At 45.1% G+C, this 20,760-nt stretch overlaps 1 protein-coding gene across 1 annotated transcript in view; it reads right to left on the bottom strand.

The window, feature by feature from the left end:
* Positions 1 to 13,247, bottom strand: part of LOC134949934 (mucin-2-like) — a gene marked incomplete at its 3' end in the record, with an annotated part of 79,504 nt that extends 66,257 nt beyond the window's left edge. The window contains exon 1 of the mRNA XM_063938620.1: positions 12,095 to 13,247. Coding sequence (XP_063794690.1) covers positions 12,095 to 13,247 — 1,153 coding nt within the window. The remainder of the gene's footprint in view (positions 1 to 12,094) is intronic.
* Positions 13,248 to 20,760: the final 7,513 nt, after the last annotated feature.

Raw genomic sequence — 20,760 nt, forward strand, 5'->3', positions numbered from 1 at the left:
GGCCGTACACAGTACACACAGTGTGTACACACACAAAGACACTCTGTGAGCACTTAGCAGCTACACGTGTGACTGAGATACACTTATAACCTTAGCAGGGAAAGGAGACACGACACCAGATTGTATTTAAAATGCAGTATTCCAACACACCAACATATAATTACTGAAAGGGGGTTACAATAACAATACAATACAATACAATAGAATAATGGCTACAATCAATGGTACATACGTTTTGGTTTCGCCTGCGCTTCCCAGTCTGGTCCTCAGTCATCAAGGTAGATGACCTTCAGAGTCTGTGTCTGACTGGGCATGCAGCTGGCTCTTTTATACTATAGTCCAAAACCTAACACAATGGATACTGTAATCTCTTTGTCCATTGGACACAGGGATGGTCATTTACAGTACAGGAGAGGTCATAGGTTGGTTTGAATAGGTGGGCGATGTCTGTTCCAGGTGTACTTGCAGGTGGTCTCCTCTGGGTTCCCGCTGCATACCAAATGTACAGTAAATACAGTTAATATTTATAATCTGCTCCTGCACATAACTATTCGCAGAAACGTGCGATCTTCTGCAAACCAACACCGGAATATTGCCCTTAATATACCCTACAGCTGGATACCAAACACCACTTTATAACCTAGTTCTGTCCCCTCCTATCCTGTAAAGGTGAATCCCTTTGTTCTGATACCATTTAAACTGTTGTAATTTGCTGGTGTGGTGCAGGGAGACTATGTGTACATTGTGCACTATTTAGATTAAATATGTAATGTGTTTTTATGGCTTTTCCATGCGATCACAAACTCTACCGTAATTACCCATACCACACGCTAATACGCAGGACCGCGGGAGCGACCATACGCAAATTGCGAATATGAGCACTCACGGCAGAACAAGTACGCGCACGGAGGCCATCTGTGTTTAGTTTCTACGTGATGTGTGTACTGCAATATTTTTCGAATTCGACACACCCAGAACACGAAACCCCTGGCAATGAGCAGGTCATTTAAAAGTAATTAGGAGCTTTAATGTAGGGCATAATGTATCATGGGCATTGTGGTGTGTGGCATAATATGGTGCTCGGGGCATAAAATGGTGAAAAGGGCATTACTGTGTGGGGCTTAATATGGTGGAATGTTTTTTTACTCTTGTGGTGGCCGAGGTCTGTTTGTGTAAAAACTCTTTTCCAGCAAGGCCACACCCATTTCAGTGAGGCCACACCCATTTTAGCAAGAGCACGTCCCCTCGGTGGGAGCGCGTGTTCAGCGGGTGTGTGCTAAATAGGTTTTATTATGTCTATGATGGGGCGCATTTTGGAATGTCTATGGGGGGGCAGGGGGCACATATGTTTACTGCTCGCACTGGAAGCCAAATTGTCTAGAAACAGTCCTGTGTATGTGAGTAAAATAAGATATTGTAAGAGACCGAAGACGGGATTCAAGGAGACTTTTGAAGAGAACTGAAAACATGGGATATTTTGTTTGGTTTGGGGTAATATCCAATAGTAAGAAATAGAGAAATGTAATTATTATCTTTAAGTATGTTTTTCCTTTTTGTCTTAATAAATTTATCTAAGTTTTAACATAATATCTCTTATTAGACATTTCAATGCAGCCTATATACAGAGGTGTAGCAAGGTGTCATGGTGCCAGGAGCAAGGTATGTTTCGGCGCCCCCCCTTCCCTGTACTGAATTGGGGGCATGGCTACCTGGGCCGGTACTAGACCTTGTGGCACTCAGACCGAAAGTTTCCTTTGGCACCCCCCCCCCCCCCCACACACACACACACACACACGCACGAAGGTGAAACATAGGGGGTAATTCCAAGTTGATCGCAGCAGGAATTTTGTTGGCAGTTGGGCAAAACCATGGGGGTCATTCCGAGTTGTTCGCTCTGTAAATTTTTTCGCATCGCAGCGATTTTCCGCTTAGTGCGTATGCGCAATGTCCGCAGTGCGACTGCGCCAAGTAAATTTGCTATGCAGTTAGGTATTTTACTCACGGCTTTTTCTTCGTTCAGGCGATCGGAGTGTGATTGACAGGAAGTGGGTGTTTCTGGGCGGAAACAGGCCGTTTTATGGGCGTGTGGGAAAAAACGCTACCGTTTCTGGGAAAAACGCGGGAGTGGCTGGAGAAACGGAGGAGTGTCTGGGCGAACGCTGGGTGTATTTGTGACGTCAAACCAGGAACGACAAGCACTGAACTGATCGCAGATGCCGAGTAAGTCTGGAGCTACTCAGAAACTGCATAGAGGTGTGTAGTCGCAATTTTGAGAATCTTTTGTTCGCAATTTTAATATGCTAAGATTCACTCCCAGTAGGCGGCGGCTTAGCGTGTGCAAAGCTGCTAAAAGCAGCTTGCGTGCGAACAACTCGGAATGACCCCCCATGTGCACTGCAGGGGAGGCAGATTTAACATGTGCAGAGAGAGAGATTTGGGTGGGGTGTGTTCAAACTGAAATCTAAATTGCAGTGTAAAAATAAAGCAGCCGATATTTACCCTGCACAGAAACAAAATAACCCACCCAAATCTAACTCTCTCTGCAAATGTTATATCTGCCCCCCCTGCAGTGCACATGGGCCCTCATTCCGAGTTGTTCGCTCGCAAGCTGCTTTTAGCAGCTTTGCACACGCTAAGCCGCCGCCTACTGGGAGTGAATCTTAGCTTATCAAAATTGCGAACGAAAGATTAGCAAAATTGCGAATAGACACTTCTTAGCAGTTTCTGAGTAGCTCCACACTTACTCGGCATCTGCGATCAGTTCAGTGCTTGTCGTTCCTGGTTTGACGTCACAAACACACCCAGCGTTCGCCCAGACACTCCTCCGTTTCTCCAGCCACTCCCGCGTTTTTCCCAGAAACGGTAGCGTTTTTTCGCACACACCCATAAAACGGCCAGTTTCCGCCCTGAAACACCCACTTCCTGTCAATCACATTACGATCACCAGAACGAAGAAAAAACCTCGAAATGCCGTGAGTAAAATACCTAACTGCATAGCAAATTTACTTGGCGCAGTCGCACTGCGGGCATTGCGCATGCGCATTAGCGACTAATCGCTCCGTTGTGAGAAAAAAACAACGAGCGAACAACTCGGAATAACCCCCATGGTTTTGCCCAACTGCTAAAAAAATTTCCTGCTGCGATCAACGTGGAAGTACCCCCATAGTGCGCGCCGAAGGCGCGCAGCAAAAAAAAGGAGCATGGCTTCATAGGGAAGGGGCATCGCCACAGTTATGCCGCCTGTAGTTATGGACCCAGTAGTTGTGCCCCCTGTAGCTGTGCCCAGAATAGTTGTGCCCCCTGTAGTTGTGCCACCTGTAGCTGTGCCAGCGGTAGATTTGCCCCCTGTAGTTGTGCCCTCAGTAGAGTTGCCACCTGTAGTTGTGCCCCCAGTGGCTGTGCCTCCTGTAGATGTGCCCCTGTAGCTGTGCCCCTGTAGTTGTGCCCTCAGTAGTTGTGCCCGGAGTAGTTGTGCCCCCAGTAGTTGTGCCCCCTGTAGCTGTGCAGCGGTAGATTTGCCCCCTGTTGTTGTGCCCCCAGTAGAGTTGCCACCTGTAGTTGTGCCCCCAGTAGCTGTGACCCATGTAGATTTGCCACAGTAGTTGTGCCCCTGTAGCTGTGCCCACAGTAGTTGTGCCCTCAGTAGTTGTGCCCCCAGTAGCTGTGCCCCCTGTAGATTTGCCCCAGTAGTTGTGCCCCTGTTGCTGAGCCCCCTGTAGATTTGCCTCCAGTAGTTGTGCCCCCTGTAGTTGTGCCCTCAGTAGTTGTGCCCCCTGTAGCTGTGCCCCCTGTAGATTTGCCCCAGTAGTTGTGCCCTCTGTAGTTGTGCCCCCTGTAGCTGTGCCCCCTGTAGATTTTCCCCCTGTAGATTTGCCCCCAGTAGTTGTGCCCCCTGTAGATTTGCCCACAGTAGAAGTGCCCCCTGTATATTTGCCCCCAGTCGTTGTGCCCCCTGTATATTTTCCCAAAGTAGTTGTGCCCCCTGTATATTTGCCCCCAGTAGTTGTGCCCCCTGTAGTTGTGCCCTCAGTAGTTGTGCCCCCTGTAGATTTGCCCCCAGTAGTTGTGCCCTCTGTAGTTGTGCCCCCTGTAGCTGTGCCCCTTGTAGATTTGCCCCCAGTAGTTGTGCCCCCTGTAGATTTGCCCACAGTAGTAGTGCCCCCTATATATTTGCCCCCAGTAGTTGTGCCCCCTGTAGATTTGCCCACAGTAGTAGTGCCCCCTGTATATTTGCCCCCAGTAGTTGTGCCCCCTGTAGATTTGCCCACAGTAGTAGTGCCCCCTGTATATTTGCCCCCAGTAGTTGTGCCCCCTGTATATTTGCCCACAGTAGTTGTTCCCCCTGTATATTTGCCCCCTGTAGTTGTGCCTCCTGGTTGCGCCGCTTACACACACAAAGAAAAACAACAAACAAAACAATACTCACCTGCCCCGCTCCTGCTTGACATTGCTGCTGCTTCGTCTCCGCAGTCCTGTCCCGTCTGGCTGCAGGGCGTCTCCACCAGTCGGGCGTCAGCCGCCTGTGCATCACAAAGCACGAAGCAGGGGAGGGAGGTAGAGAGCTGATGCTGCTCCGGCTCACAGCTGTCAGTGACTGACAGCTGCAAGCTCCGTGCGGCCAGACGGAGATCCCGGTGGAGTCGAGCTGCGGCGCCCCTGTACTGTCTTGGGCGCCTGGAGCTCGAGCTCCACCGAAACCGCCCTCCCTACGCCCCTGCCTATATATAACTGATATTCTTAAACAAAATGTTGCAATCATCTTGGATGTGGCAGGTAAATATTTGACATTCTTTTGGTTAGTTAACATCATGCTGACATATGTCTCACACATCGCTAATTAGATATACATATTTAATCTTGTTTTAATTATATTTGTTGTCCATTAAGAAGTGAACAAACCAGTTTATTATAGGAGAGGTACACTGTGGAAATGGAGGGGAGCGATGAAGAAATAATTCTGTCATGTTGCAAAGCGTGTCATCATCTTATGTTTGAGATGGAATGTAGACGTGGAAGACAAAAAAACAGAATATTTCATTGTGCTCTGAATATTTTCTTCAATGTGATATATTTCTACTTTAGTCATAAAACCTTTATTCAATGAAATCGTCCCAGTGCAGGTGGGGCAGATGTAACATGTGCAGAGAGAGTTAGATTTGGGTGGGGTGTGTTCAAACTGAAATCTAAATTGCTGTGTAGAAAATAGAAATTAAGCAGCCAGTATTTACTATGTACAGAAACAATATAACTTACCCAAATCTAACTCTCTCTGCACATGTTACATCTGCCTCACCTGCAGTGCAACATGGTTTTGCCCAATGTATTACTGTTATGGTTTGCTAACAAATCTGAATAAGCACCTGAATACAGTATTTATATTTAACACTATAGATGGTCTATCGTATAGGCTGTATCAAACATAATTAACTAATATAAATAAAATAACTGATAAGGAAAAGGTTAAACATCCCATAATGAATGAATGATTCACAAACTTAATAGAGCCAGTAGGAGACAGAACTGTACTTTCTAAGCACACATTCTCCCACCTCATGGTAAGGCTCCTGACTCTTCTTCCTGGCAGCTACTCTCTGATATAGGGGGTCATTCCGAGTTGTTCGCACGCAAGCTGTTTTTAGCAGCTTTGCACACGCTAAGCCTACGCCTACTGGGAGTGAATCTTTGCTTCTTAAAATTGCGAACGAAAGATTCGCAATATTGCGATAATTCATCTCTGTGCAGTTTCTGAGTAACTCGAAACTTACTCTGCCAGTGCGATCAGTTCAGTGCTTGTCGTTCCTGGTTTGACGTCACAAACACACCCAGCGTTCGCCCAGACACTCCTCCGTTTCTCCGGCCACTCCTGCGTTTTTTCCGGAAACGGTAGCGTTTTTTCCCACACGCCCATAAAACGGCCTGTTTCCGCCCAGTAACACCCATTTCCTGTCAATCACATTACGATCGCCAGAACGATGAAAAAGCCGTGAGTAAAAATCCTAACTGCATAGCAAATTTACTTGGCGCAGTCGCAGTGCGGACATTGCGCATGCGCATTAAGCGGAAAATCGCTGCGATGCGAAGATTTTTACTGAGCGAACAACTCGGAATGACCCCCATAGTGCACTGATTGTGGACGCAGATCCACACATACTGCAAACGTGCTGGTAGAAGAAGCTGCTACCACTGGGCATGTGCAGCAGCTCTGCACTTGTCCCTTAATACACTATTGCTATTGTTGTCATAATCTAAACTGCTAGCCAAGAGGAGGGGGTTTCTGGGCAACCAGAAGCCCCCCCCCCCTCCCCTCTGTACGTTTGCCTATTGGTTAATAGTTATAATGTTGACATTCATCATGTCAATATGAGAATATCGACATAGTCATAATGCCGACATTGTCGACATTGACCATGCTGACATTAATCATGTATGTAATGATGAAATATCTACATGTTAGAATGTCAACATATTGTCCCTGGTGGCTCAGCTGTGACTTATCCTAATGGCTGAGGTGGAATCTTTGGGGTCCAGGTAGTCATGTGATTGTCACTTCCAGCTCCGACCTCCAATAGGTAAGTATATTTCCCTTATCCCATGGGTCTGCAACCTGCGGCTCTCCAGCTGCTGTGGAACTACACATCCCAGCATGTCATGCCACAGTTTTATATTAAAGGCAAAACTGAGGCAGGGCATGCTGGGATGCGTAGTTCCACAGCAGCTGGAGAGCCGCAGGTTGTTCTCTATCCCAGGGATAGGGAACCTTCGGCCCTCCAGCAGTTGTTGAACTACACATCCCAGCATGCTCCGCAACAATATTAGCATGGCTAAATAGCAAAACTGTAGCGAGGCATGCTGGTATGTGTAGTTCAGCAACAGCTGTAGGGCCGAAGGTTCTACTGCCCTATCCCTAACCCTTATACCTTCCCCTAACCCTCCCTCTGGTGATTCCCAACCTAGGACCTCAAGGCACACTGAGGGGTACATTTACTGAGATTCCTCTTTGACCCGTTTGCCTGAGATTGCCGGGTGTGTTTTTTAAAATAAAATACAGGAATTTATTATGATCCCATGCTTGAGTGTAGCACTCCTGAACATGAAGTCTGCACAGATCTGTGAGATCTGAGCATTGCTTCTCTGTGTAAATGTCATCAAATGGTTAAAAAGTTGCAAGTCCCTGCAAGTTGCAAGTCCCTGCAAGTGTCCAATAATGTATGGTACCACTAGTTGGAGCCATATATGCATGGTTTCCTTAGTTGTGTTATCTGCTGCTGGGGATACTCCTTCTCTTTTGATCTTATCTATAAATAAAGTGCTGTTGTGCATATATCTGCTGAGTCTTAATGGGGTTTATTAAAAGTAAACTCAGTAAACTTGACTAGTATAAATTTCTGTGGTCTGTCCTACTGTGTGCGTTTCACCCGCTGTGCTGCTAGGCTTCTTCATAGATGAAGTGATCTATTAGATCAGTGGTTCCCAAACTTTTTTGAATCACGGCGCCCTAGACTATTAGAATTTTTTTCACTGCACCCCTAGGCCAAAAGTGACTTATTAAGACATTTTGAAAGCAATATTAAAGTAAGTAAATTGTGTTTACTGTATATGTCATACTTAGGTTTAATTGTGTGGTGAGGGACAGGATTCGCTTCTGTTTGTCCACATATTTTATGATTGACAGCCACCAGCACAGGTTTTGCCTATTACTTTGACCATAAATAATTGTAGACCACCAACCCAGAGCACCCCTGCAAGAGTCCTGATGTACCCCAGGGTTCCATGGCACACAGTTTGAGAACCACTCTATAAGATCAGTTTTAACACTGTTATTCTGAAACCACATGTTGATGCATTATTATACCCAGTTACACTGCCTCGGAGGTCAGGTACACATCAGAGCTATGGGGGTAATTCAGACCTGATCGTAGATGTGCCAGAAAATGCACATCTATGATCAAATGCTTTGACATGCGGGGGGGACGCCCAGCACAGGGCAAGTCTGCCCCCACCCCACAGACATGCGAAAGCATTACATGGCAACGATTCTTTCGCATGTTTCGAGTAGCCCTCCGCCTAAGCAGCCTAGCTGCAAAGGCAGACGGCCACCCGCCATGTTAAGGGTCACAACGGCTGCGTGTGGCGTCAAGCAGCCGCCGCCACCCGCCGCAACAACAGCCCAAACACGCCTCCGTTGTCTGGACCACACCCCTTAAATGGAGCGTTGTCATCCACAAAATGCGCCATCATCACCCAATACCCGCCCCCCCTCCACATTTAAACTGCGCTTTCTGAAGAGAACGCAGTTTAGGACCTTACACATGCGCGTACCAGCGCACCCACAGGCACAGATGTGCTAAAATAGCTTCATATCGATCGTTGCACATCAGCAACAGGGTCTGAATTAGGCCCTATATGTTCTCAACCAATGTGCGACGGGACTCTGCATCATGCCACGCATACACACACACTTGCAGGGGACAACAATGTGAAATAGTCCCAAAATCATACTGTATCTCTCTGTTTTCCCCCAAGAAAAAGAAAAAAAAATTGGTCACACCCTCAAACCATCAACTCAGAAATTGGGAACTATCATCTGTTGCTCTACATAGCAGAGCAGCAGTGACCGTGTGGCTCTGCAACGAAAGCGTGTGGCAATGAACAGCTATTTGACAGCCTAGCACTTCAAAGCAGCGACATGCCCCAGGGTGGTTGTCCACACCCTAAATTGTAATGTGACCATGTACCATGTTCCGCAGGAAAGTTGGGAGGTATTCCAAAGCATCACCCTAATCTAATTTGCCGCAATATAAAAATTCTCAGAAAATGTAAGATTCCAAATTCCAAAAATGTCTACCTAATACAGTAGAATAAAATAATTTTATATTGATGCAACAATATGTTGCATTGTAGGATATATATATATATATATATATATATATATATATATATTGTCGAAGTCAAAAATATTACATACACACCACATACAAACACCAAACAGAGTGGCCTCTGTGCGTGCGCGTAGTCGCCGTGCGTACGCATACACGCACGCTACGTACACTGGTTCACGAGCCTTGCGTATTGGTGCGTGGTATGAGTATATACGGTATCATACGCATTCGCACAGAAAAGCCACAAAGACATATTCAATATTCTATTTATATAGTTCATAATTAATACATAGTCTCCGCACACTTTTCCAGCAACTTACATATACTCAAAGGATAGAACAACAGAGTTATTCAGGGTTACAGGATGTGAGGGGATGGAGCAAGGTTAGGACTTAATGTTTGGTATCCAGATGTGCAGTATTTTGAAAGCCACATTCCGGTCGCTATTTGCAGTTTATCCCATGTTTCTGCGCATAGATATGCGCAGAATTGTAATAATCACAAACTATTGTAAATACAGTACTCTTGATATTTGGCGGGAACCCAGTGGCGAACACCTGCAAGTACACCTGGACCAAGCATCGCCCATTCATTTAAACCAACCTATGACCCCTCATGTACTGTAATTGACCTGCCCTTTGACCTATGAAAGAAGAGCTTACATTTCCCATTGTACTGTATTTGGACACATTGTATAAAGAGAGTCCTCCTGACCAGGCTCAGGCTATTCTCTGAAGACTGACTGAGGCCTGGATCCGGGAGCGCTCGAGAACAAACGTATGTACTATTGGTTGTAGCTCTTCTCTGTAATATTGTTGTATCTTTACTTGTATCTTTTGAGTATGCATTGTACCACAACATAACATTTAAACTACTGGTGTCGCATTCCATTCTTGTTCGGAGATAAGGTATATTCAGCCACACGTGTCGCTGCATTGTGCGCATAGCGTGTCAGCGTGTATACGCAACGTGCATACATATCTTAGCGGTTACTTGCTTATGTTTAACGGCAGCAGCGGCCCGAACCACAGTGTGATAAGGTATTGCTTTTCCTTGTAAATTAATCGAACTTTACTATATATATATATATATATATATATATATATATATAGAGAGAGAGAGAGAGCGAGATGGGCGGCACTCCACAGGTTTTTTTTGGAACCCGTGGAGTGCCGCCCGTCTCGCTCTCTCTGCATATGCTCCGTTTGGATCGTGGGAAGGCACCCAGGTATTTAAAGTAACACATTTGGAGTGCCGGTCACACTGGAACTATATATATATATATATATATATCTATCTGAAAGTAGAGGAAGAAACAGCAGAGCGCCTATAGTGTAGTATCCCTTAGGTTAGTTTTTGTCACACGCAAGAATAATATTGCGTACCGGATTATGGCTTGACTCAATGCCTATCGGTCCCCGTGGTCTTCTAGTCCATACCTCCGTTGGAATCTAGATAGAGTTTAGGAGACAGGGAATCGCTATATAGCGTAGTAATTATTCAACAGTTTGTGTCAGTATTTTACGTCTCACATAAAGTTACATGCGTACCAGATTAAACAATGGTTTTAGGCGTATCAGTGTAAACACTTAAGTCCTTGTCCTCATCAGGAAGGGGCTCTCCTCCTAACCGCAGGTATCTACCTCACAGGTACATCCGCCATGAGTACCTGTGAGGTAGATACCTGCGGTTAGGAGGAGAGCCCCTTCCTGCTGCTGCCCCAACACTGACCCCGGTGAGAAGGGCCCCGGCCACCTTCCTCCGCTTCAGGAAAGCAGGTATCCAGATGACCGCCACCCTCTGAAGACCCTAGAAGACCACGGGGACCGATAGGCATTGAGTCAAGCCGTAATCCGGTACGCAATATTATTCTTGCGTGTGACAAAAACTAACCTAAGGGATACTACACTATAGGCGCTCTGCTGTTTCTTCCTCTACTTTCAGATTCTCTCTTTGGGCTACGTATACCTGGTGGCACTATTTGAAGAACTGAGCTGCCACCCGTTAAAACGGGGTACAGTGTGGACTATTTTGCAATCTAACTGAACATAAGTAGAATAATACCTGAACACTGGACTGGTCATTAGACTAAAGAAAGTCAATTTGTGACTTCAGACTATACTTTATCAGTAAGGAATGTTGCTGTATATTTTGGATAAGCGCACTAACCAACCCTTTTCTTTCAAAATATATATATATATATATATATATATATATAGAAGAATAGCCCGGCACTCCCGTGTACCTCAGTATATTAATTGCTGCGGTGCCCTCCTGGTGGCGAAGACCACTATATGGATTAGTAGAAAGAAGGCGGCACTCAGTCAGACTCTTAATGAAGACTTTGGGTCATTTATTTAGACCATGCTGGCCGACATGTTTCGGGGTGAACCCCCGTCCTCAGGGCCAAATACAGCAAGTGAACAGAACATGTGCATAGACATACATAAATACTAACACCCATTAAACATTAACATACTCACCTGTTCGTCGGCGCCACCGCCAGCCGCACCGCTCCGTTCGCTTCCGCATCATGGGGTGATGACGCATGGCGTCGCTAAGCGATGACGTGCCGGAGGCCCCAGGCGAACAGGGGAGTAACCATAGCAACCGCCAAGGGCGTCCCAAAGGCGCCGCTGCAGCAATCATCCTATGGGCAAAAAACAAAACCACAGTGAAACATTAAAACGTTAAAAGATGCATTGAAAGTGGAAACAAAAATAATGTAACACTTCTGGTTAAGGTATAACAAAATGAGAAATAAAGCACACGAAGTGCAAAAACAGTAGCCTAGTATAGATAGTATGCCGGCAGACTACCTCATTATAAATAATACATTTAAAGAAAACATTGGAGACTCATGTTTTCATTTAACCCCCTGGGCGCTAACGTACCCAGAGAGAAAATCCAACGCGTCTCCTTCTGCAATAAACGTCTGCCCCTATCGCCACCTCTAAGGGTAGTGGGGACATGATCGATGAGGATGGCACGTATACTGGCTACCCCATGCTTGGCCTGCAAACAGTGTCGAGCAAAAGGCTGATCACTACAGCCTTTTTCAAATGCCTTTTTGATGGCACTGCGGTGCAGTGCCATCCTCTCTCTAAATTGCCGTATGGTCTTGCCCACATAGGCAAGACCACACGGACAAGTCAAAACATAGACAACATGTGTGGAGGTACATGTAAGTCTGTGTCGTATCTTCAACTTTTTACCTGAATGCGGATGGTTAAAGGTCATGCCTGAAACTAAGGTATTGCATGTTGCACAACCCAGACACCTGTAACAGCCATCTTTGGCTCTCAAAAAATGCTTGGATTGTTTCTTCGTGTTATACGAAATGTCTAACTTCATAATTTTGTCACCAATATTGCTGCTACGAGTGAAGCTCGGCAAGAGCCTTGTGCCTGCTAGATCCGATAAAGCCTTATCAGTTTGGATAATCGGCCAAAGTTGTTTGGCCTTTTTGATGACCCTGGCTGAGGCTGTGGTATATTTACTTACCCAAGGTAAGCTATCACCTTCACTAGTCTTAACTTTAGGTATCAATGTCTGGGCCCGAGATAATTTGAGTACTTTACTTTTAGCTAGTTCCAATTGGCCCAAAGGGTAACCTCGCTGTATGAACTTTTCTAACATGCAATTAAGTGCAATCTCAGTCTCCTCCGGGTCAGAGGTAATCCGCCTGACTCTTAGGAACTGTGAGTAGGGGAGTCCCCTGCGGAGGGATAAGGGGTGAAAACTATGATAATTTAGCAAGCTGTTTCTGTCAGTGGGTTTAATATACATTGAAGTGGTAAGCTTACCCTCCATGCACTTAATAGTAACATCCAGGAAGTTAATGTGATCTAAATTAATCTCATATGTAAAGTTAACTGGATGATCACTAGCATTGAACTGCTCTAAAATTACCTCAAGCAGTTCACGGGGCCCCTGCCAAAGGATCAAGAGGTCATCAATATAGCGCCTGTAGTACCACATGTTAGTGGTCACTGCTGGGTCCATGTAGAACATTTGTTTTTCTACTACATACATAAATGCGTTGGCGTACGATGGGGCCACCGCCGACCCCATCGCACAACCTGCAACTTGGAGATAAAAGGTACCGTTGTACAGAAAGTAGTTTCTATGCAAAACTCTATTCAATAACTGCAAGTACAGTCTGAGGTCTGGGCCTACATATTGGTCATTATCTTCCAACAAAAGTCTGACAGCCTCCACACCTGCATCATGCCCCTTCCTGCTGCTGCCCCAACACTGACCCCGGTGAGAAGGGCCCCGGCCACCTTCCTCCGCTTCAGGAAAGCAGGTATCCAGATGACCGCCACCCTCTGAAGACCCTAGAAGACCACGGGGACCGATAGGCATTGAGTCAAGCCGTAATCCGGTACGCAATATTATTCTTGCGTGTGACAAAAACTAACCTAAGGGATACTACACTATAGGCGCTCTGCTGTTTCTTCCTCTACTTTCAGATTCTCTCTTTGGGCTACGTATACCTGGTGGCACTATTTGAAGAACTGAGCTGCCACCCGTTAAAACGGGGTACAGTGTGGACTATTTTGCAATCTAACTGAACATAAGTAGAATAATACCTGAACACTGGACTGGTCATTAGACTAAAGAAAGTCAATTTGTGACTTCAGACTATACTTTATCAGTAAGGAATGTTGCTGTATATTTTGGATAAGCGCACTAACCAACCCTTTTCTTTCAAAATATATATATATATATATATATATATATATATATACACTGTATAAGCTGTATATGTATATTTAACCAGTGCTGCCCGTGAGAACTTTACCATTTTTTCTCTCTGCCTTGCAGGACCTGACACTTTATTGGGCTTTTATGAATATTTACACACACATAACGTTACAATTGGCTTAGCTTGTTAGCAGTGCACTGTACTTTTTATTCTAATTTACTCTCACAGGATATGTTAATAAGTACTTATTTAAGTTGTTGTTGCCACTTTGATGATCATTTTGGACAGAAGTTGGCTGGAGATACTGTAATTACATTTGTGCCAGTCTGTGGTGTGGATAGTTATCTTTCTCTTTTATTTGCTTTTATTTGCTATCATATGAAATAGTTTCCTCCATTCCCCGTAGATGCAGTAGTTCTGTTCTAAATGACTATATAATAAATGTTTGCAGCACTAGATATACAGTGCATCTGGAAAGTATTCACAGCGCTTCACTTTTTCCACATTTTGTTTTGTCACAGCCTTATTCCAAAATGGAATAATTTTTTTTTTTTCTCTCAGAATTCTACACACCATGGTTCAGGTATGGTTACAGATAATTTTTTAGTGTGCTGGGGGGATACCAGGGGGAGAAAAAGCACCCCCCCTCTCTGTCTGCTGTTTGTCTGTGACCCCTCCCCCTTTCTAGCACCTGATATAATTATCTCCAGGAATGATAGAGCAATTGCCACTGTTTATCTGCATGTGTGAGAAAGGCATTGAATGGGAGCAGTATTTGGAAGGCATGCTGTTCCTTGTAGTGCTAATGGGAGATCCCGGGGGTGGCTTCTGGGTAAGTTAGCTCTCTGTCTGGAAGTGTTTTAGTATGAGCCTTTATCATGAGGCTTACTGTAGACAAATAACATGGCCCTATGTGGGCACTGCTGTTATGTAGTGTTAGGATTGCTGATATCGGAGAAGCCTTGGTACGGCTCAGCAGCTAAACATGTCTTTGCAAACACGTGTGACCAATTCTCAGGTATGGTTACAGGTACTTTTTTATTGTGCTGTGGGGATACCAGGGGGGAAAAAGCACCCCCCCTCTCTGTCTGCTGTTTGTCTGTGACCCCCTTCCCCTTTCTGGCACCTGATATAGGGGGTCATTCCAAGTTGTTCGCTAGCTGCTTTCGGTCGCAGCGTGGCGATTAGTTAAAAAAGCGGCATTTCTGCGCATGCATATGGTGTGCAGTGCGCACGCACGATGTACTTTCACACAAAACTATGCAGTTTCACACAAGGTCTAGCAACGCTTTTCAGTTGCACTGCTGATCGGTGAGTGATTGACAGGAAAGGGGCGTTTCTGGGTGGCAATTGACCGTTTTCCAGGAGTGTGCTGAAAAACGCAGGCGTGTCAGGTAAAAACGCAGGCGTGCCTGGGAAAACGGGGCAGTGGCTGGCCGAACGCAGGGCGTGTTTGTGACATCACAACAGGAACTAAACAGACTGAAGTGATCACAAGGTAGGAGTAGGTCTGCAGCTACTCAGAAACTGCATGAAAAAATGTCAGCACTGTTCTGCTAACCTTTCGTTCGCTATTCTGCTAAGCTAAGATACACTCTCAGAGGGAGGCGGCTTAGCGTTTGCACTGCTGCTAAAAGCAGCTAGCGAGCGATCAACTCGGAAAGAGGGCCTTAATCTCCAGGAATGATAGAGCAACTGCCACTGTTTGTCTGCCTGTATGGTAGAGTGGCCAGACGGAAGCCAGTCCTTAGTAAAAAGCACATGGCAGCCTGCCTGGAATTTGTGCACCTGAAGGACTCTCAGACCATGAGAAACAAAACTCTCTGGTCTGATGAGACAAAGATTGAACTCTTTGACATGAATGCCAGGCATCATGTTTGGAGGAAACCAGGCACCGCTCATCACCAGTCCAATACCTTCCCTACAGTGAAGCATGGTGGTGGCAGCATCATGCTGTGGGGATTTTTTTCAGCAGCAGGAACTGGGAGACTAGTCAGGATAGAGGGAAAGATGAATGCAGCAATGTACAGAGACATCCTGGATGAAAACTTGCTCCAGAGCACTCTTGACCTCAGACTGGGGCGACGGTTCATCTTTCAGCAGGACAATGACCCTAAGCACACAGCCAAGATATTTAAGGAGTGGCTTCAGGACAACTCTGTGAATGTCCTTGAGTGGCCCAGTCAGAGCCCAGACTTGAGGCTGATTGAACATCTCTGGAGAGATCTGAAAATGGCTGTGCACCGACGCTTCCCATCCAACCTGATGGAGCTTGAGAGGTGCTGCAAAGAGGAATGGGCGAAACTGCCCAAAGAGAAGTGTGTCAAGCATGTGGCATCATATTCAAAAAGACTTGAGGCTGTAATTGCTGCCAAAGGTGCATCGACAAAGTATTGAGCAAAGGCTGTGAATACTTATGTACATGTGATTTCTTAGTTTTTTATTGTTAATACATTTGCAAAAATCTCAAAAAATCTTTTTTCAAGTTGTCATTATGGGGTACTGTGTGTAGAATTTTGAGGGGGAAAAAATGAATTTATTCCATTTTGGAATAAGGCTGTGACATAACAAATGTGGAAAAAGTGAAGCGCTGTGAATACTTTCCGGATGCACTGTAAGTCTAATAAAATCACATACCGTATGTAAAAAAAGTCTTGCGCTTTCAGTCAGTATATAGGCTTGTACATCATAAGCTCTTGAAAACAATCACTACGAGGCAGGAAACTGTTATTATTCTATATGTTGTTTTTGGTATAAATCAGTGGTTAGCATGTATGTCAAATAAATATATATTGTTATTCTTACATCAGGAGTTCAACACACACCCTATTACAGGAGCTGTAGAACAGATAAAAAATATTCACATATCTTGGCTACTTCAATATACTGTATACCATTTTCTACAAAGAATTAGAGATGAGCGGGTTCGGTTTCTCGGAAACCGAACCCCCCCGAACTTCACCCATTTTACACGGGTCCGAGGCAGGTTCGAACCTTCCCGCCTTGCTCGGCTAACCCGAACGCGCCCGAACGTCATCATCCCGCTGTCGGATTCTCGCGAGATTCGGATTCTATATAAGCAGCTGCGCGTCGCCGCCATTTTCACTCGTGCATTGGAGATGATAGGGAGAGGACGTGGCTGGCGTCCTCTCCGTTTATTGTTGAACTTGATTGCTTTATTGCTTAATTGTGGGGAGGACAGGGGAGCAGCTGTTAGGAGGAGTAAAGTGCAGAGATTTGCTGATAAGTGACCACCAGTTTTATCCGTTCTCTGCCTGAAAAAAACGCTCCATACCATATCTGTGCTCAGTGTGCTGCATAATATATCTGTGCTCACACTGCTTAATTGTGGGGACTGGGGAGCAGCTGTATTATATAGCAGGAGTACAGTGCAGAGTTTTGCTGACAGTGACCACCAGTATACGTTGTCTGCCTGAAAAACACTCCATATCTGTGCTCAGTGTGCTGCTTTATTGTGGGGACTGGGGACCACCAGTATAATTAATATTATATAGGAGGAGTACAGTGCAGAGTTTTGCTGACCAGTCACCACCAGTATACTATATATAGCAGTACGGTACGGTACGGAAGGCCACTGCTGTACCTACCTCTGTGTCGTCATTCATTAAGTATACTATCCATCTACATTCTATACCTGTGGTGCATTTTAGTTTTGCAGTTTGCTGACACAGTGACCACCAGTATACTATATATAGCAGTACGGAAGGCCACTGCTGTACCTACCTCTGTGTCGCCATTCATTAAGTATACTATCCATCTACATTCTATACATGTGGTGCATTTTAGTTTTGCAGTTTGCTGACACAGTGACCACCAGTATACTATATATAGCAGTACAGTAGGCCACTGCTGTACCTACCTCTGTGTCATCATTCATTAAGTATACTTCCATCTACATTCTATACCTGTGGTGCATTTTAGTTTTGCAGTTTGCTGACACAGTGACAACCAGTATACTATATATAGCAGTACAGTAGGCCACTGCTGTACCTACCTCTGTGTCGTCATTCATTAAGTATACTATCCATCTACATTCTATACCTGAGGTGCATTTTAGTTTTGCAGTTTGCTGACTCAGTGACCACCAGTACACTATATATAGCAGTACGGTAGGCCACTGCTGTACCTACCTCTGTGTCGTCATTCATTAAGTATACTATCCATCTACATTCTAGAGATGAGCGGGTTCGGTTCCTCGGAATCCGAACCCCCCCTAACTTCAGCCTTTTTACACGGGTCCGAGGCAGACTCGGATCTTCCCGCCTTGCTCGGCTAACCCGAGCGCGCCCGAACGTCATCATCCCTCTGTCGGATTCTCGCGAGGCTCGTATGCTATCGCGAGACTCGGATTCTATATAAGGAGCCGCGCGTCGCCGCCATTTTCACACGTGCATTGAGATTGATAGGGAGAGGACGTGGCTGGCGTCCTCTCCGTTAGAATAGATAGAGACACTTGAGTTGATTACTTAGTAATTTTGGGGAGCATTAGGAGTACTCAGAGTGCAGAGTTTTGCTGATAGTTACTAGTGACTGACCACCACCAGTTTTATTTATTATTTAATATAATCCGCTCTCTGCCTGAAAAAAAACGATACACAGTCACATACCATATCTGTGCTCAGCCTCAGTGTGCTGCATGATAATATCATCTATATGTATATCTGACTGTGCTGAGTGCTCACTGCTCACACAGCTGAATTGTGGGGGAGACTGGGGTGCAGTTATAGCAGGAGTACAGTGCACACTTTTGCTGCCAGTGTGACTGACCAGTGACCACCAGTATATTGTCTGCCTGAAAAAGTTAAACACTCCTGTGGTGTTTTTTTTTTTTATTCTATAAACGCATTCTGCTGACAGTGTCCAGCAGGTCCGTCATTCATTATATTATATAAATATTTACCTGCAGTAGTGTTATATTTTTTTTGTTCATCTCTATCATCTTTATCATCTCTATATTAGCAGACGCAGTACGGTAGTCCACGGCTGTGGCTACCTCTGTGTCGTCAGTGCTCGTCCATAATTGTATACCTACCTGTGGTGGGGGTTTTTTTCTCTATCTTCTTCATACTAGTAGTTTAGGAGTCTGCTGACAGTGTCCAGCAGGTCCGTCATTATATTATATATACCTGCAGTAGTGATATATATATATATTTTATATCATTATCATCTCTATACTAGCAGACGCAGTACGGTAGTCCACGGCTGTAGCTACCTCTGTGTCGTCAGTGCTCGTCCATAATTGTATACCTACCTGTGGTGGTTTTTTTTTTCTATCTTCTTCATACTAGTAGTTTAGGAGTCTGCTGACAGTGTCCAGCAGGTCCGTCATTATATTATATATACCTGCAGTAGTGATATATATATATATTTTTTTATATCATTATCATCTCTATACTAGCAGACGCAGTACGGTAGTCCACGGCTGTAGCTACCTCTGTGTCGTCAGTGCTCGTCCATAATTGTATACCTACCTGTGGTGGGGGTTTTTTTTCTATCTTCTTCATACTAGTAGTTTAGGAGTCTGCTGACAGTGTCCAGCAGGTCCGTCATTATATTATATATACCTGCAGTAGTGATATATATATATTTTTTATATCATTATCATCTCTATACTAGCAGACGCAGTACGGTAGTCCACGGCTGTAGCTACCTCTGTGTCGTCAGTGCTCGTCCATAATTGTATACCTACCTGTGGTGGGTTTTTTTTTTCTATCTTCTTCATACTAGTAGTTTAGGAGTCTGCTGACAGTGTCCAGCAGGTCCGTCATTATATTATATATACCTGCAGTAGTGATATATATATATTTTTTATATCATTATCATCTCTATACTAGCAGACGCAGTACGGTAGTCCACGGCTGTAGCTACCTCTGTGTCGTCAGTCACTCGTCATCCATAAGTATACTAGTATCCATCCATCTCCATTGTTTACCTGAGGTGCCTTTTAGTTGTGCCTATTAAAATATGGAGAACAAAAATGTTGAGGTTCCAAAAATAGGGAAACATCAAGATCCACTTCCACCTCGTGCTGAAGCTGCTGCCACTTGTCATGGCCGAGACGATGAAATTCCATCAACGTCGTCTGCCAAGGCCGATGCCCAATGTCATAGTACAGAGCATGTAAAATCCAAAACACAAAATATCAGTAAAAAAAGGACTCAAAAATCTAAAATAAAATCGTCGGAGGAGAAGCGTAAACTTGCCAATATGCCATTTACCACACGGAGTGGCAAGGAACGGCTGAGCCCTGGCCTATGGGGGGTAATTCCAAGTTGATCGCAGCAGGATTTTTGATAGCAATTGGGCAAAACCATGTGCACTGCAGGGGAGGCAGATATAACATGTGCAGAAAGAGTTAGATTTGGGTGGGTTATTTTGTTTCTGTGCAGGGTAAATACTGGCTGCTTTATTTTTACACTGCAATTTAGATTGCAGATTGAACTCACCACACCCAAATCTATCTCTCTCTGCACATGTTATATCTGCCTCCCCTGCAGTGCACATGGTTTTGCCCAATTGCTAACAAAAATCCTGCTGCGATCAACTTGGAATTACCCCCTATGTTCATGGCTAGTGGTTCAGCTTCACATGAGGATGGAAGCACTCAGCCTCTCGCTAGAAAAATGAAAAGACTTAAGCTGGCAAAAGCACAGCAAAGAACTGTGCGTTCTTCGAAATCACAAATCCACAAGGAGAGTCCAATTGTGTCGGTTGCGATGCCTGACCTTCCCAACACTGGACGTGAAGAGCATGCGCCTTCCACCATTTGCACGCCCCCTGCAAGTGCTGGAAGGAGCACCCGCAGTCCAGTTCCTGATAGTCAGATTGAAGATGTCAGTGTTGAAGTACACCAGGATGAGGAGGATATGGGTGTTGCTGGCGCTGGGGAGGAAATTGACAAGGAGGATTCTGATGGTGAGGTGGTTTGTTTAAGTCAGGCACCCGGGGAGACACCTGTTGTCCGTGGGAGGAATATGGCCATTGACATGCCTGGTGAAAATACCAAAAAAATCAGCTCTTCGGTGTGGAAGTATTTCAACAGAAATGCGGACAACATTTGTCAAGCCGTGTGTTGCCTTTGTCAAGCTGTAATAAGAAGGGGTAAGGACGTTAACCACCTCGGAACATCCTCCCTTATATGTCACCTGC

The sequence above is a fragment of the Pseudophryne corroboree genome, chromosome 8 (genome assembly GCF_028390025.1).
Source record: "Pseudophryne corroboree isolate aPseCor3 chromosome 8, aPseCor3.hap2, whole genome shotgun sequence".
Classification (NCBI taxonomy): domain Eukaryota; kingdom Metazoa; phylum Chordata; class Amphibia; order Anura; family Myobatrachidae; genus Pseudophryne; species Pseudophryne corroboree.